At 55.4% G+C, this 15410-nt stretch overlaps 1 protein-coding gene across 1 annotated transcript; it reads right to left on the bottom strand.

Annotated features, from left to right (window-relative positions):
- Positions 1-1684: 1684 nt before the first annotated feature.
- On the bottom strand, positions 1685-15039 carry CHGA (chromogranin A). Its single transcript, XM_061395144.1, has 8 exons — positions 14786-15039; positions 13975-14021; positions 11345-11438; positions 10181-10249; positions 7694-7792; positions 5501-5941; positions 4326-4795; positions 1685-2177 (listed from the first exon to the last, which is right to left on the bottom strand). Exons 1-8 carry the CDS (start codon positions 14829-14831, stop codon positions 2094-2096), a joined length of 1350 nt encoding a protein of 449 aa, XP_061251128.1. The 5' UTR covers positions 14832-15039; the 3' UTR covers positions 1685-2093.
- Positions 15040-15410: the final 371 nt, after the last annotated feature.

Genomic DNA, 15410 nt, shown 5'->3' with positions numbered 1-15410 from the left:
CCTGGGGCCTTTTCTGGAAACGGTCACATTTTCGCTGTACATCCAGTTGTCCACAGTCTGGTGACTTGGAAGGGACTGTCTCCTTCCCACAGCCAAACCCACCTAGGCTTCCGGTGTGGATCCCAGTTCTCTGCAGCAGGCTTTCTCTTTGGGAAAGCCTCTCCCAAGACACGGGCAGCTCCAGTTTCAGTGCTAACACCTGTGCTTTGTGACAAATGCTACTTGTTTCGATCCCGTACACGAGCCATGCTTGTCAGAACCCCAAGCTGGCTTGTACTTCATTTGTGTACATATGCATGTATATAATGTTTATATGAATCTATACATACTGTCTATAAAATCATCGCTTCTGTAAAAACCAAGAACCACTGGCTCTTTTGATTCGGCTGCGTTTGCCCCATGTGATGACAGCACAGGCGGCCCGTCTCCGAGAAGGGGTATTTCAGGGACGAGGTGTCCCGTGTTCTCTTTATTTGTTAACTGTTCCTGGAGGTGGATGTTCCGACCGTTGACTAGTGGAATACAGTTTGTGTCATGTTTGTTATTTCGATAACTGTCAGGGTTGTGGGGGGTTATGAACCTGTCTCACTGAAATGTGAATAAACACCTCACAGCCCCAGCTCATTGGAGAGCCCCTCTGTGCTTCACGGACGGCTGTCAACAGCAGTGGGCCCGCTCGCCAGGTTAGGAGAGGCCCAGACTTGCCAAGATCCCCTCAAAAGACTTGTGTCATCACTGCAATGGTTTTCTGGTCCAGGCTGTCTAGACCCCTCGAATCCTCGCCATGATCTGCTGAGAAGCTAAAAAAGTACTATCCCCATTTTATAGATGAGGAAATTGAGGCTGCAAGAGCACCAGAAATGCTCACCCAAGCTCTCTAGCTAGGCTGGGGATTCCAACTGCAGTCTGATGTCAAAACCCACGTTCTGCAGGCAGTGGATTTCTTGAAGTCAGGGCTTGTCCACGTCATTTCTGTGTGCCCGGGCCTGCCAGGCTCAAGGCAGCGGCTCACAAGTGTTTGATGAATGACTGAATGATTGGCCCTGATATTCAGCTGGTCCACTCTGGTCCAGCAGAATAGCCTGTCCTGATTCATAATTCTACAGCCCCGTGTTCACATGTTTGGGGCATCACTGTTGCCGAGACTTTGATGGGTCAACCCACCCTCTGAGCCTCAGTTTCCTTGTTCTCAAAGCTGAGACCCAGACTACCATGCTATAGTGAAACGTTAAGTTCAAGAACTTCAAATGCCCCAGAGCCCCGTGCATGTTTCAAGTCAGAGATGAGATTTGTGCCGGGGGTTGGGGGTGAGGGGTCGGGGCTGCAGCTCAGAGGCCTGAGTCAGGAAGTCCAGAGCTGGCTGGGCCTGTGGCCTTGGTGGCAGGTACTATCCTGGGGCTGTCAGCAGAGGCTGTTTCCCAAACCAGCCCCGTTCCTGCCTGGCCTGGCTCACGCGTGGCTGGGAGATGGGGGAAGTGTTATTTAATCCCACGTGCACTTTGGGGCATGTGTCAGCATCCCTACTTCCAGGTGAGGAAAGTGATGTCCTGAGCAGCAGTGTCACTTGCTCCCCAACCCCTGGGCTGGAAAGTGGCCCAGAGTCACCCCAGGGGCATTGAACCTCCCCTTGTCCTTCCGCCTGAATACATCCATCCCACCCTACTCGGAGTCAAGATGGGGGAAGTTCAGAGAAACAGGAAAGAGCCCAGAGCAGATTTATTTTCCTTAGATAAACTTCATACACAATATAGTCAGGAGTCCTCAGCTTTCACCTAAAGGTCAGTACTTATTGCAGTTAGGCCCAGTGGCTCTAATGGTGGAAGGGAAACTTTGAGAAGGCTGCCTGTGTTCAGAGACAGGATAATCGTTGAAAGGCAAGGGGTCTGCCCTGCAGGGGGGCGCACTGGGCAGGGGTCAGGAGCAGGAGGAAAAGAGCGTGGGGGCAATGGGGTGGGCTGGGCTTGGGCAGGCTGGGGGCGGCCTCCCTCCCGGAAGCAGTGCCCGGTGCCGTCTGGCCAGGACCTGCAGGGGGGACAACAGAGCCGGGACCACGAGGTGTCTCGGGGCCCTGGCTGGTGGGGCCAGTCGGCGCCTCAGCCCCGCCGCAGCTCCTCCAGCTGGTGGGCCACCTTCTCCAGCTCTGCCTCGATGGCCGACAAGCTCTCCAGCTCCTGGTCCTAGGAGAGAACCCCCAGAGTCAGCCAGGCACTGGAGCGTGGAGCGCACAGTCAGCCTGGTGGCTCCCAGCTTAGCTGTGTGACCTTGGATGGGTGGCTTTGCCTCACTGAGCCTCATCTATTTCATGGGGACAGTGAAGCTGCCCTGCTGCACTGCTCTGAGAAGCCGGCGTGCAGGAGTGTGTGCCCTGACCCCATAACTTCCCCAGTGGACTCATTCAGGCCCACCTCCTCCTCAATGGCTCTGGGCAGACATGTGGGAAACCAAGCCTCTGGTGCCTTTCAGAGCTGCTTCGAGTCCCCCAACCCCAGGCTAAGGCTGTGACAGTGGCTTCCAGGTAAGGCCGTGCCTGGGTGTCCTGTCTGCTGCAGGCCTCCCTACCCGAGGGGCAGGGGACCAGGACACAGGCTTGAGGACGTGAGCACTGTCTGGACGGGGCCTCCATCCTCTGTCCCCGTCACTGGGTCCCCAAGCTCTGGCTGCCAGGGTGGTCCAGGGCAGCCGGGGACCCTCTGCGACTGACGCCCACAAGAGCATGCCCTCAGATTCACAGCAGGAGTCAGCCATACCCCAGCTTTGACCGAGAGGGGTGATTTTCCAGGAGTCCCTGCCTGGGGCCCAGTGAGAAGAGACGGACAATGGTTGCCAATGAAATGGGGACCCTAGTGGCTCCCATCTTAGAGTAACACCCCAGGCAGGAGTTCTGTGATTCTGGGGTCATTTTTTCTAAAACCTTTGGGCTGAGTCGGGGGGCCCTGCCCTGTCCAGTCCTCAGGACTCGGGTCCCCATTTCTCCTGCCTGTAGTCCAAGGTCCCCTCTGCCCGTGGAGAAGGGAAGCCAGTCAGTCCCTCAGGGCCCCTGGCTCTCCCCAGTTTCTGTGGGTGGGGAAGGCAGTGATGAAAGGTGCCAGCCTTGGGGAGGGGTGAGAGGCAAGCAGCTGCTTCCTGAAGGCCTGTCCCCTCAGCCCCTGGGGACACAGGCAGATGAACTCTCAGCGCCAGCTGCCAAGGAGGAGTCTTCTCCCCCTCAGACTGCTGAGACCCAGTCCCAGGCCCAGAGAATGGGTTGGGGACCCCAGGAAAGGGCCGTATTGTCTTCTGGGTGGGCAGAGAAGAGCACTGGGGCCACAGCTTCGGACACATCCCAGCCCCCATAAGGCCCTGATGCCCCCCGGAGAACTAAAGCCTGAACCATGGACCCCCCCAAAGCCTCCCCCAGCTCCAAGGTGCTGTTGCCAGCCCGCCCCAAAGTCCCATCCCATCCCCTCCCATGGTATCATGTCTTTACACCCCTCTGAGTTTCCCAAGTAGCCTGGGCATGGCTAGGGTTTCAAAGCTCATGTGCATTCTGATCATGATAATGAGGTGGGCAGAGAGGACTTCTTACCCCCATTTCACAAATGAGGGAACTGATGAGGCTCAGAGAAGGGGAGTGACCTCCCCAAGGTGACCCAGCTAGGAGGAGGTAGACCCCGGCTCTTCTGGCACACGCCCATGCCTCCTCAACCCGTCACCACCAGACCCTCCCCACTTTGCCATCAGGGCGGGAGGCGGGGCCTGAGCCTGGGAGGGGGGTGCGGCTGGACTGCCTGGAGGTCAGGAGAGGACACTGGGCCAATGGTAGGGCCTCCCCAGACACCACCTGTCCCTCAGTGTCCCCTCCTGTCCTGCCCTCCAGCTCGCAAGGCCAGTGGTACCCCGAGCCTGGATTCCCCCAGGCAGCAAGCGGCCCTCCCAGGCCAGCCCCCGCCATGTCCTTTAGTTTCCAAACTCTTCTCTATTCAAAATTCCAAGCACCATCCATCCATTCTTCTGTTTCCAAACCTGCAGAGGCTCCCTACTGCCTTTCAGACAAAGGTCCCTCCCAGTGCCTCTGGGGTCCGCTTTACTCGCCAGCTCTTCAGCTTCTGTGTGCTGATCTGAACGTTTCTGTCTCCTGTTTGCCTGTCCACCAGCTTTCCTGGGTGCCCGCTCCCCCCGACACGCCCTTTCTCCTGGGCCTTCCCAGTCTCCTGAGCACCCCCTGTCCAGGTGCCTCTCCAGTCCCGACTCCAAGGGGACAGTGTCCCCTCGGTGATGCGGGGCAGTATGTCTGGGTGCAGCTGCCCCCCAGCTGGGCTCGGGGCCAGCTCCCACCCTGTACCAACCTCTGGTCTGCGGTTGGCGCTGCCCTCCTCCTCCTTCTTCTCTTCCGGGTAGCCGCGCACCTGGAGGGGCAGGCCGGCCTCCACGCTGTCCTCCCGGGAGTTCGGCCTCCAGCCTCGCCGCAGCTGCAGCCCGGGACCCCTGAAGCCGTAGCCCCGGGCCCGGAAGGAGAGCCTCATGGAGCGGTCGGGGTCCTCCTCCTCCTCCTCCTCCCCCTCCAGCCGCTTCTCGGCCGTCAGCTCCTTGGCCAGCTGGTCCATCTTGCTCCATCGCTTGGCGTCCTCCCACTCCTTGGAGAGCTGCTCCTCCTGCTCGGGCTCCCCGCTCTTCCCGCCACGGAAGAGGACTTGAGGGGCCCTTGCCATCTCCTCTTCCTCCTGCCGGGAGTGTGCCCACTCCCCCTTCCCCTCGGGGGGCTTGGCCTCCTCAGCCCCCATCTTCCCGGCTCCATCCTCGGGCCAACCTGGAGCAGCTGGTAGATAAGAGCGGGAGAATAAGGGAGCGGCTGCCACCTTTCTGGGTCCCTGCCACTCCCTTAGGTCTCTCTGTGGCCACTGTTGTGACCACAGACCCTGTACGCCAGATCCAGCTCAGCCTCTCACAACAGACTCCCCTTGGAGGGAAAGGTCACCTTGACGCCATGCTTTACAAGACCCTCTAAAGCTCCAAGTCACCTCTTCCTTAGCCCTCTCATCCCAGAAGCCCCAACCCAGGGATCGCCCGGCTGGGGAGGAAGGAAAGACCCTGATCAGGCCCTCAGGAGGAGCCAGGACCTCTTCCTAAGCCCTGGTTGAAGCTAGCAGCGTCCCCAGACCAGCCTGTTCCCTCCAATCATGCTGCTGCTCGGTTCCCAAATCCCACCCACTCACCCTGCAAAGCCCCTCTCCCCTCCTGGGGGTGGAGAGGGGCTATGTGGACTAGTGGAAGATGCAGGGTTTTGGAACCAGACAAACCTGGGATGGAATCTCCGCGTGTACTACAAATCAGCTGTGTGACCATGGGCAAATTACTTAACCTCTCTGAGCCTTGGTTTCCCATCTGGCAGATGGGAATAATACCTACCTTTCAGGGTTGTTGAGAAGGTGGAATGAGATTATGGATCAGGGGACCCCTCTCCCACCCATCCCCCTCTCCCCAACACATCTGCTGAAGTCTCAGACATCAGACACAGTCTCACCCCTCTGCGTCTCCTTGTTGCCGAGGCTCGGTGGGGCTTTAAACGCTGCGGTGGGCGGGCTTTCTTCCTCCGGGACGGCCTTCTCTCTAGCCTCCGCCTCCTCCCACTTCTCCTCCTCCTCTTCTCTCTCTGTCTGCCTCCCTTGCTCTGCACTCAGGCCCTTCTCCCTGCTGGCTGGACCCTGGGAGGGACCCTCGCTGTCCTCCTTGGCCTGTGGGCCTGGGTATTTCGGGCTGGGGAGGCTGGCTAGGGGGTGGGCGTTGGAGGGGGCCTCCTCCTCCTCCCCAGGGGCCTGGTTGTCCTCCTCAACCTTGGGCCCCGGCCCAAGCCCTGGGGAGGCCTGAGGCCTGTCTCCATCCGAGTCTTCATCACTCTTCTCCACCTCTTTAGAATCGTCTCTTTTTTCTGCAGCATCCTTGGAGGACACCTCTTCTGTCACCTCTACAGAAACAACAGAGCAAAGTCAGGCCCTGAGGACCACATCGGATCTCCCCCGGGCCCAATTTCAGATCTTAGTCACTGTATCTCTAGGCTTCCAGCAAGCCCAACCCAAGACACACAGGAGAGAATTAGGGCTGCCCTCTCCACGTCTGGGTTTGACCTCAGCACAATGGGATTGTGTTTCTTTCTTTGTAATTCTGCCTCTCGAAGGAGAATGTGATGACCCCTTGAAAATGACCCCAGAAGATAGAGCCCTGAATTTAAAATTAAGACAGCAGTTGAACTGCTGTCTGATCTTGGGCAAGTTCCTTAACCTGTCTGTGTATTGGGCACCATTACTGTGACTTCCTTCTCCCTTCTGCAAGCATTCTAACTTGAGCATCCTATGAAAGTATTCAATTCCTCAGGATTTGTCAGCTTTCATTAAAGGCATTTACTTGTACCTGCTTTGAAGACAGCTTTTCATCTAGTAAAAATCCCTCCCATTGCTAGAAATGATTACTGTCAAACAAGTCACTACCAAGTACATTCCACCATTTGACCAGGACTCCAGGTGGAAGTGCTCCCATGCCCACTTTACAGAAACTCAAACCAATCCTTAGAAAGGTAAGGTGACCTGTCTGTGCACACAGATGGCAGAGCTGAGCCTTAAACCCAAACCTCCGAATGCCAAGTACAGGGTGCCCTTTGCACTGACGTGTGGCCGTCTCCCCAGTGAACGCTACACTATTCTCCCTCCTACAGCCCAAGGCACACAGCCAGAGTCAGCCAGACACTCGTTTCCATGGAACCACAATGTGTGAGCCCCTGCCGTGCCTCAAGCAGCCACCAGGGTGAGAGCCCTGGCCCACGTGAGGGCACATTGGCAGGCTTCCCCTCTCAGCCCCAACAGATGACCACCGAGGTCCCTGCTTCTAGGAACTGGCCCTGGTCACTCACCTTCCACATGCAAAGAATAGGCCTGCGGGGACAAGCGTGTGAAGCGTGTGACTGTTTCTAGCCAGAAAGGTGAGTTTAACAGAGCATCCCTCTGACCTAAGCCGTGATCTCTGTGACCCCTAAAAGCTCTCTGTTTTCAAGAAGGATGATCCAGGACTTTCCCGGTGGTCCAGTGGTTAAGAAACCGCCTGCCAGTGCAGGGAACATGGGTTCAATCCCTGGTCCAAGAAGATCCCAGATGCTGTGATGCAACCAAGCCCACGCACTAAGCTACGGCGCACCGCAACCTGAGAGCAGCCTCCACTCACCCAACTGGAGAAAGCCCACACGCAGCAATGAAGACCCAAAGCGGTCAAAAATAAAAAATTTAAAAAAAAAGAAAGATGATTCAGATTCATTTAGTATTTCAGACCTACTCCTCTGGGATCTTGCTGCCCCTAGGCTATGCCAGGGCACCACTAAATTCCCAGGAGGACAGGCATTGGGGGCGGGGGCCCTGCCTCGGTGGCCACTGGAAAGAGTTGAAGCTGCCCACCTGCCAGGCCTCCTGCCCGAGAGTGCCATTGCCTGGGATGGGCAGATGGGACCCATCAAGGGCTGCAGAGTGAGACGTACCATCTCCAGTTATGCCTTAGAAAGGTGCTTCAACCTCCCTGGGTCTCAGTTTCCCCATTTGGAAAGAGAAGGAAGTAAGAGCTCCCTTACAGGACCCAAAGGAGAGGTGTCTGACTCCGCAGGACCCTCGGTCTATTGTAACTACTGTTCTCTTCATTATCCCACCCCTGGTCTCTGGCCAGACGTGTCGGCACTGACCTTTCGGCTCGGCCTGGTCGTTCGGCTTCTCAAGCACCTCTGAGAGTTCATCCTCGTAACTGCTGTGCTTCTTCTGCTGATGTGTCCGCTCCTTGGCTCCTGGATAAGAAAACGAGAAAAGCATCCCATTTGGTCTGAGCCCCGCATGGTTGGCTGTGAGAATGGAGGCCTCTGTTTCCTCATCCGTAAAACTGGGCACGTCCTGTTCTGGGCCTGCCCAGTGAGAGAATGAGGGGGCAGGAGCTGGTGGGGGTGGCGGGGAGGGCTGGCTGCCCCCTCCCGGCTAGGGCCCATCACACGACCTCATCACCTCTCCAGACTCCACTTCTCACCTGTGAAATAAGAACACGCCTTGCCTACTGCCTCACGGAGTAGTGAAGACTCAGAGTCGAGGGCTCCAGGAGTAGGGAGTGGGGAACCCTTAGGACCTGGCTGGTAGTTAGGTCAGTGGTCCCCAACCTTTTCGGCATCAAGGATTGATTTCGTGGAAGACAATGTTTCCATAGATCGGGTCGACAGGAGGATGGTTTGGGGATGATTCAAGCTTAGTAGGGTTTGAACTTTAAAGAGAATCTAATGCCGCTGCTGATCTGACAGGAGGCGGAGCTTGGACGGTAACGTGAGTGATGGGGAGCAGCTGTAAACAGAGGTCGCCCGCTGCTCACTTCCTGCTGTGCGGCCCAGAGATTAGGGACCTCTGGGCTAAGGGACCCTGTAGCAGGAGGTAACAGTGACTGCTTGTCCCCTAGTGGGGGCTCTTGATTCAGGCAACACCTGTCCCCATGGACTCCCATAAGCCCAGGCAGAACACCTGTCTGCATCAACCCAGGCTGTGCTGCCTCCTCTGTCTCCACTCACCCTGGTTCTTGACGATGGCCCTGGCCAGGCCAACTCTGCAGCCAATGCTGGTTTTCCTATGACGGGAATTTCTGGGGTGGCCAGAGGTGCCTGACATGGTGGCTGTGGACCAGGGATTATGCCCAGATCTGGCCCCTGGCTGACCAAGCTTCACATCTCCTGGTTAATCCTATGCTCTGTGACCTTAGGTGACCTGGGCAATCCAAGACTTGGGTGCTCATCTATAAAACAGGGTGGCTGCCTCGTAAATGGTAGGATAGAGGTGTGCAGAAGGCATTATGAGAATACAGAAGAGGGAGTGGGTGGATAGGTAAATGGATAGATGGATAGACAGACATGTAGATCTATCTCATCGTCTTAACAGAGAACAATAATGTACCTGTATATTGGACACCGTTTATATTGAATACACACACGTGTGTGTATGTGTGTAAACAGATGTTTCGGGACACATCTTCCTATCATAGTCTTCATTGACATTACATTTAATTATTTAAATATAATGTCACTCAATAATTAATTTAAAAATTACCATATTGTATCCTAGCAACCATGTGCAGTGGATGTCTGTCTTCCAGGACAAGTGAGCGAGAGGAACAACGGTGTGCTAACTTGGGGAGGGCCTCAGGGAGCCTTCCAGCTGTGATTATTTTCACTCGCTTCTTCCCCCAAATCGCTCTCCATTAGTACATGTGGCCCAGTCTGCCCCAGAGGCCTCAGAGTAGGGGCCTTCCCTGAGCCTGGGCAGCCTTTGTGCCCCAGCCCACCCCACCCAAGCCAAGCCCTGAAGATGAGCCTTTACTTCCTTTGCAGGGAGATACGAGACTCCTGCTCGAGGGCCCAAGGATGCCCATGCCCCCACCCCCAAGTAAACAGCCCCTTCCCAGGGAGGTGCAGGGCCAGGACCAAATTTCTTCCAATTTTCCAGGGAGGCCTTCTGTGCCTCACAGGAACCCAGGAAGGAGCCTGGGACTAGGCAGAGTAGCTAACTCTGTGGGATGACATCAGCCTAACCCTCCATTCCCAGTATCCTATCTGGGCTCTGCTTGAATATCCTCAGTGACAAGGAGCTCACTACCTCACAAAAATCACTCCATTCCCAAGAGCATCAGTGGATTTTGTTAACCTCTTGGAGAAAGACACACCTCACTCCGAAAGCACACTGGAAGTCTGGGCTGTGTTTTGGGGCAAGCGAGATCCTGCTTTTCCTATCTCCCCTTTGAGCAGAAGCTCACAAGAGCAAAGAGGCCCCTCCTCTCTCCTGGAGACCAATTTCTTTCCCATTAAACAGAGAAAAGAAGTCCTCTCTGTAACCTAGTCTTGAAAGTGCCCCCTCTAACAAGGCTGAACTCCAGAGACCACAGGGTTTTAGAAGAGCTGCTTCTGGTCTTGGGATGTCCTTAACTGATTGTGTGATCTTGGACAGGTTGCTCAACCTCTCTGGGCCTTGATCTCTTTAAGTGCATGAATGATAGGACCAAGTGGCACAGAGGACTCCACCAACCACCCCATACAACAAGGTGGTAAGTGAGGGTCAGACACAAGACCTTGCTCAACCTTCCACCATGGTCTTTCTGACTCTCAGTTACTGGAATTCACCCAGATTCATGTGCAGTGGTTGGAAAATACCTTGGAGAGCAAGGTCTTGGAGCTCTTTCAGCAAATTCTGATGTCGCAGGATTGAGAGGATCCGTTCATCTGCAATGAAGGGGAGTCGTTACGGGTGGTTTCCAGAAGACAGCAGAGAAAGAGATTGCCATCAATATTTTCAGCTGAGCACAAGGAACTTAAAACTCAAAACCCTGGTGGTAGCAGCAAGATTGGGTCTGGAGATAACACTTCTGAAATGACTTCCTTTCCAAGTTTGCTATCGTGTCAGGAAGGTCAGCCACTGTCCCTGCACCTAGACTTCTGCCAAGAGATGGCATCTCCTGCACTGATACAGGAGTGTCTCTCAATACAACCTGTTTTCCCATTTCCATGCCTCTGCTTGAGCTGTCCACTTCACCTGGAGTACCCTCTTTTTCATTTTTCTACCTATTGATTTCCCACTTTTCTCTTAAATCCCAATCCTAACTGGCGACCCACTCCAGTACTCTTGCCTGGCAACTCCCATGGACGGAGGAGCCTGGTAGGCTGCAGTCCATGGGGTCGCTAAGAGTCAGACACGACTAAGTGACTTCCTTTCACTTTTCACTTTCATGCATTGGAGAAGGAAATGGCAACCCACTCCAGTGTTCTTGCCTGGAGAATCCCAGGGACAGGGGAGCCTGGTGGGCTGCCGTCTATGGGGTCGCAGAGTCGGACACGACTGACGTGACTTAGCAGCAATGCTAATGTTGGATCCAGCCAACACTGACTGCCTCCTTGCAAAAGCTTTGCCCATCTCATGCTCACCCACCCCTGATGTTCCTTTATTCATCACACATCTACAGGGCACCTACCAGGTGCCAGTGGTTGTCCTCAACACTGGGGATTTAGCATACAAAATCTTCACCCACAGGGAGCTCACATTCTGGGGGCTTGCTGTTCCCAGCCCTGGTTTCATTCTGCCCAGAATTCTAGTTAACTGTGTTCATATCACTCCTCTCTGCTAGACTGTAAGCTCCAGGCACACAGGGCTGTTAGCTTTTCATCTCTCATACCACTCAGAGCTCAGCACAGACCTGGTTGAGGTAGGCACTTGGTCAGTGACTACTGAATTAAATTGTTGTTCCATCAAAAGCCACACACCCATGTCCTCGCCTCCCAGCCCAGCAGGCAGCAGCCCCTCATCCCGAGCCTGGCCCATACCTCCTCGGAGTGTCTCAAAACACTCCTTGCTGACCGGCATGGGGCTGGGCTTGGAGAGTGTGTCAGAGATGACCTCGACGATACACTTCATCACCTGGGAACAGAATGGGGCCAGTTAGGGCTGGTTTGGGTGTGGGACTCAGCCCCTGGAAGTTCCAAGGCAAATTTCTAAGAGGACATGATGATGCTCACTTTTGTTTTCAGGACTCCATGGATGCCTAGCTCAGGGGCATAGCTGTGCTTCCCAAGCCGGACAATATTAGCAGTAATACTAAAAATCCACATACAGTGCTTACCAAGTGCCAGACACTCCAACCACCTGACCATCAGAAGCCCCTCTAAGGTGGGGGTGGGTACCCTGCACCCTCTCATCCCAAGTGTTTCTCTACAAATAGGGAAGCTGCTCCTGGGCATTAGAGGTGTAGTCCTGCAAAAGTACTTTAGTCTTGCAGATGCCCCAAAGGTCAGCTATCGCCAGGAAGCCTTTCTGGACCACCCAGAGGAGAACAAAGACCTTTCCTGGCTCTTTCCTGGCTCTTTCCTACTGGAAACAAGACTTGGAAAACTGTCTCTAAATATCTATGGGGCTGTCACAGGCAGGGAGTGACAGCTTCACAGCCTGGCTCCATATTCACCAGCTGAATTCCCTGGCTGGATGTGGGCATACATCTACTACATTCGGGTGCCCATCCCAGGCCAACAGCAGCCATTTCTCTGAAAGTCTTGTCCAGTGCCCAGCAAGGTGCTGTGGATAATCAGACATCTGATAAATGGATGATATTTGAAGATGGTGCCAACTGTAGTGTGACATCCTAGCTGTGTGATCTTGGGCAAGCGACTTGACCTCTCTGAGCCTCAATTTCTTCCTCTATAAAATGTGAGTGAGAAGATCTTCCGACTCCCCTCCCAGGGTAATGGGGCACAGATGGGAAAATACTCTGTAACACATGGAGTGCCACACACAGTCAGGGATGGATTCGCAATTTCCAGCCTGCTTCAGCTGCCTAGAGCTGGGGAGAGGAGCAGGAAGTGTCAGACAAGCATCAGGCAACACAGTGAGGAGTGAGGGGGTGGAAGGCTGTGTCTATGGGATGCCAAGGCAACCCGTTCAAGGATCCAGGATAGCAAACTGGGAGACAGGCTCTACAGTAGTCATGGCATCCTAGATAGAACATGCAGGTCTTCACCAGCTGCTCTGGTGTCTCTGACCCAGGCTGCTGAAAACAATATGATGGCCAAAGTGTCTCCCATAAGGAATCTGGCAAGGAACGGCTTATAGCCTGCACCCTTCCTGCAACCACAAACCCTGCACTGGGAATATCAGATAACCACAAGTCCATGAGGACAGATTCTGGGAGAGACAAATTGGGTATGGGTCCCAAGAATGATGGGGAGGTCAGAAAAGGAAGCTCTAGGCTAGGAATAAAAATGCTTATTTACTGAGGACCAACTATGTGTCAGCAATTTGCAGGAGTCCTATTCCTTACCAGGGCTTCCCTGGTGGCTCAGCTGGTAAAGAATCTGCCTGCAATGAGGGAGACCTGAGTTCGATCCCTGGGTTCAGAAGATCCCCTGGAGAAGGGAAAGGCTACCCACTCCAGTATTCTGGCCTGGAGAATTCCATTGGCTATATAGTCCACGGGGTCGCAAAGAGTCAGACACGACTAAGTGGCTTTTCTTCTTTTCATTCCTTACAACTTCCCTCAAAGGAAATATCATCATAGTGAGAAAAGGGAAAGCTCAGAGAATTCAAGGGATTTTTCCCAAGATGACACAGCTACAATGAGTGGCAGCGGTTTTTTCAATTTAGGCCTGTCTGTAACTAGTGAATAGGAAATTTTAAATGAGCACATTGAGGTTTAAATCTCTTTGATGCTTTGGGTTTCAACTATAGCCTCTCTAAAGAAAATAGTTCCTGAAAAGGCAGGGAGTAGAATTTCTCTAATTAACAAGTGAAGATATCTGTGAACATCAGAAGCTAGAAAAACAGCCCCAACTCAGACTTGAATCAATTTGGGGTATATGCCCAACACAGTGTCTCTTGTTGGCCACAGAAGCCCCCATCAGTGTCTTCCAAGTCCTTTCCTGGGTGACCTCCACCAGAAGCCCCAACTGGCCTGGGTGCAGGAGCCATGATCAAGAATGTTCTCCTCGTGGTCCTTTGAGAGAGCCAGGGCTTTAGCAACTGTGGGATGGGGTGGGTGTATTGCTGGCAGAGCCTTGGGGCAGAGCAAAGGGGGAGGCCAGAGCCAGGCAGATGAAGACTGTTCTTGCAGGACAGCGGACAACCACAACCTCAGAGAAGTCACCCCCACCAGCCCGTGGTGGGCCTACAAGATTTGGAGTGCTCAAGACAGTGGGCCTGGCCCCTGGGCCCAGTGGGTAGCACACAGGTCCCACCGGGTTGCACACTCAACTCAGAGGAGCCCAGGGATGGCCCTGCAGCAGGCAAGCAGGGAAATCTAGCAGACTTTGATATCTTCTTTTGCAAGCTGTCCCCAGGCTCAGCAGCCGCAGTGCTGACTCCTGGCTTGATGCCAGACTCCTGCAGCTGCCCAAGAACTGGCTGTGAGGGGTCCACTGGGGTCTTCTGCCCCCCCATCCCGGGGCATCCCCACGCCCCTTCTTACCTCAGTGTCCCCTTTATTCATGGGGCTGTTCACAGGCAGGGCAATGACTAGGAAGAAAAAGAGAGTGTGGGTCACTCTTCTGCTCTGAGGGGAGAACCCAGTCCTTCCCAACTGGGTTCATCAGGGGCCTGTTCACCCCAACGCTCCTCCGTAAGACCACCCCTACTCAAATGAGATGTGGAGCTGATTTTATTTCCCTTCCCAACTGCTACCCTCATGGGGGTGGCTCCCACAGGCTGCACTGAGAGCCTTAACCCTTCCTTTTGTGAAAGCTATGCTCTGGAGGGGGTGTGGGGGAAGAAGCCAAGAGCTATGAAAACAGGCCAGTGGCTGGGTGGGACTGAGGTCGGGGGAGGATGAGGGAGAGGCAGAGAGACCCCAGAGGTGAGCGGAAGAGAGGGAGGAGGAGGATTGGGAGAGGTAGAAGTCAAGGGCAGACAGACGGTAGGGAGCAGGAGGAAGAAGGGAGAGAGAGGGGAGCCAACAGCGGTCCTCCCATCTCCCCAAATGACCTTGGCCAGCCACAGCGCAGAGCCGGCGCTGGCCCCGAAGCAGCCCAGACGTGGGGTGGGGGCGACAGGGAGCCCTGTCCCGCGGGGTCGAGAGTCGGAGTCAAAGAGTCAGGTCTGCGGGTTCTGCGCCGAGGCCACTCTGCGGGGTCAGGTGGGAGGCGGGGCGCTGTCCGTGGCGCTGAAAACTCGCCGCGCCGGAGGGAAGGCATGGAGGGGCACGCTGCGCGGCGCGGTGCCTGGACCTCAGGGCCGTCAGGGGCGTCCAGGACCCTCTCCCCCAAGGGCCCGCGCTCACTCACCTTGCCCCGCGCAGAGCAGAAGCGCCAGGACCGCGGCGGAGCGCATGGCGAAGCCGGGGCGCCGAACAGCTGGTGGTCTGGGGCGGGCCACGGCGCGCGCTCGGGCGAGGGGCGGCTGGACTGCTCGCTCCGGGCAAGCTGCGGCGACACCAGCGCGGGGATGTGGTTTGGTGGTGCAAGGTCTCCGTGTGCGTCTGTCTGTCGATCCGCCCTCCGCACTGGGCTCGGGTACTGCAGCAGTGGGGCATGCTCGCGACCCGCTTATATACCCCGGACCCCGGAAATGACGTCATCGGATCCGCCCCTACCCCTTTCCCCATCCCTCCGGGGGTCCGGCAGCAGCTCGCCCCGCCCCCCAAGCCTCCCCCCACTCAACCCCCGTCCCTGTTGCGGGTGGCCCCCATAGCACACAGTTCTTGGGTGAGGCAGCCAGGCGGACCTGTGACTTCAGGAGGTGGCACAGAGGACTCAGCTGATCGTCCAATTCTCGACGGCTCCCCCGACCTGCTGTATGTCCGTGGGCAAGTCACTTCCAGTCTCTGGACCTCCTGTTCCTCCAAAGTGCGCTGAGGTCCCCGCCAATTCTAACACGTCACTCCTTGCTTCTGAAGGCCTTTGGAGGGGG

The sequence above is a fragment of the Bos javanicus genome, chromosome 21 (genome assembly GCF_032452875.1).
Source record: "Bos javanicus breed banteng chromosome 21, ARS-OSU_banteng_1.0, whole genome shotgun sequence".
Lineage (NCBI taxonomy): Eukaryota > Metazoa > Chordata > Mammalia > Artiodactyla > Bovidae > Bos > Bos javanicus.
The sequence above is the reverse complement of the archived record's forward strand: the minus strand, read 5'-3'. Positions and strand labels throughout refer to the sequence as shown.

Excerpts from the sequence above, each read along its gene's own strand:
- CHGA (XM_061395144.1), bottom strand. The coding sequence starts at position 14,831 with ATGCGCTCCGCCGCGGTCCTGGCGCTTCTGCTCTGCGCGGGGCAAG. Across the intron at positions 10,250-11,344 it reads TTTTGAGACACTCCGAGGAG|ATGAACGGATCCTCTCAATC; the intron begins GTATGGGCCAGG and ends CCTTCATTGCAG. Across the intron at positions 4,796-5,500 it reads CAACAAGGAGACGCAGAGGG|CTGCTCCAGGTTGGCCCGAG; the intron begins GTGAGACTGTGT and ends CTTATCTACCAG.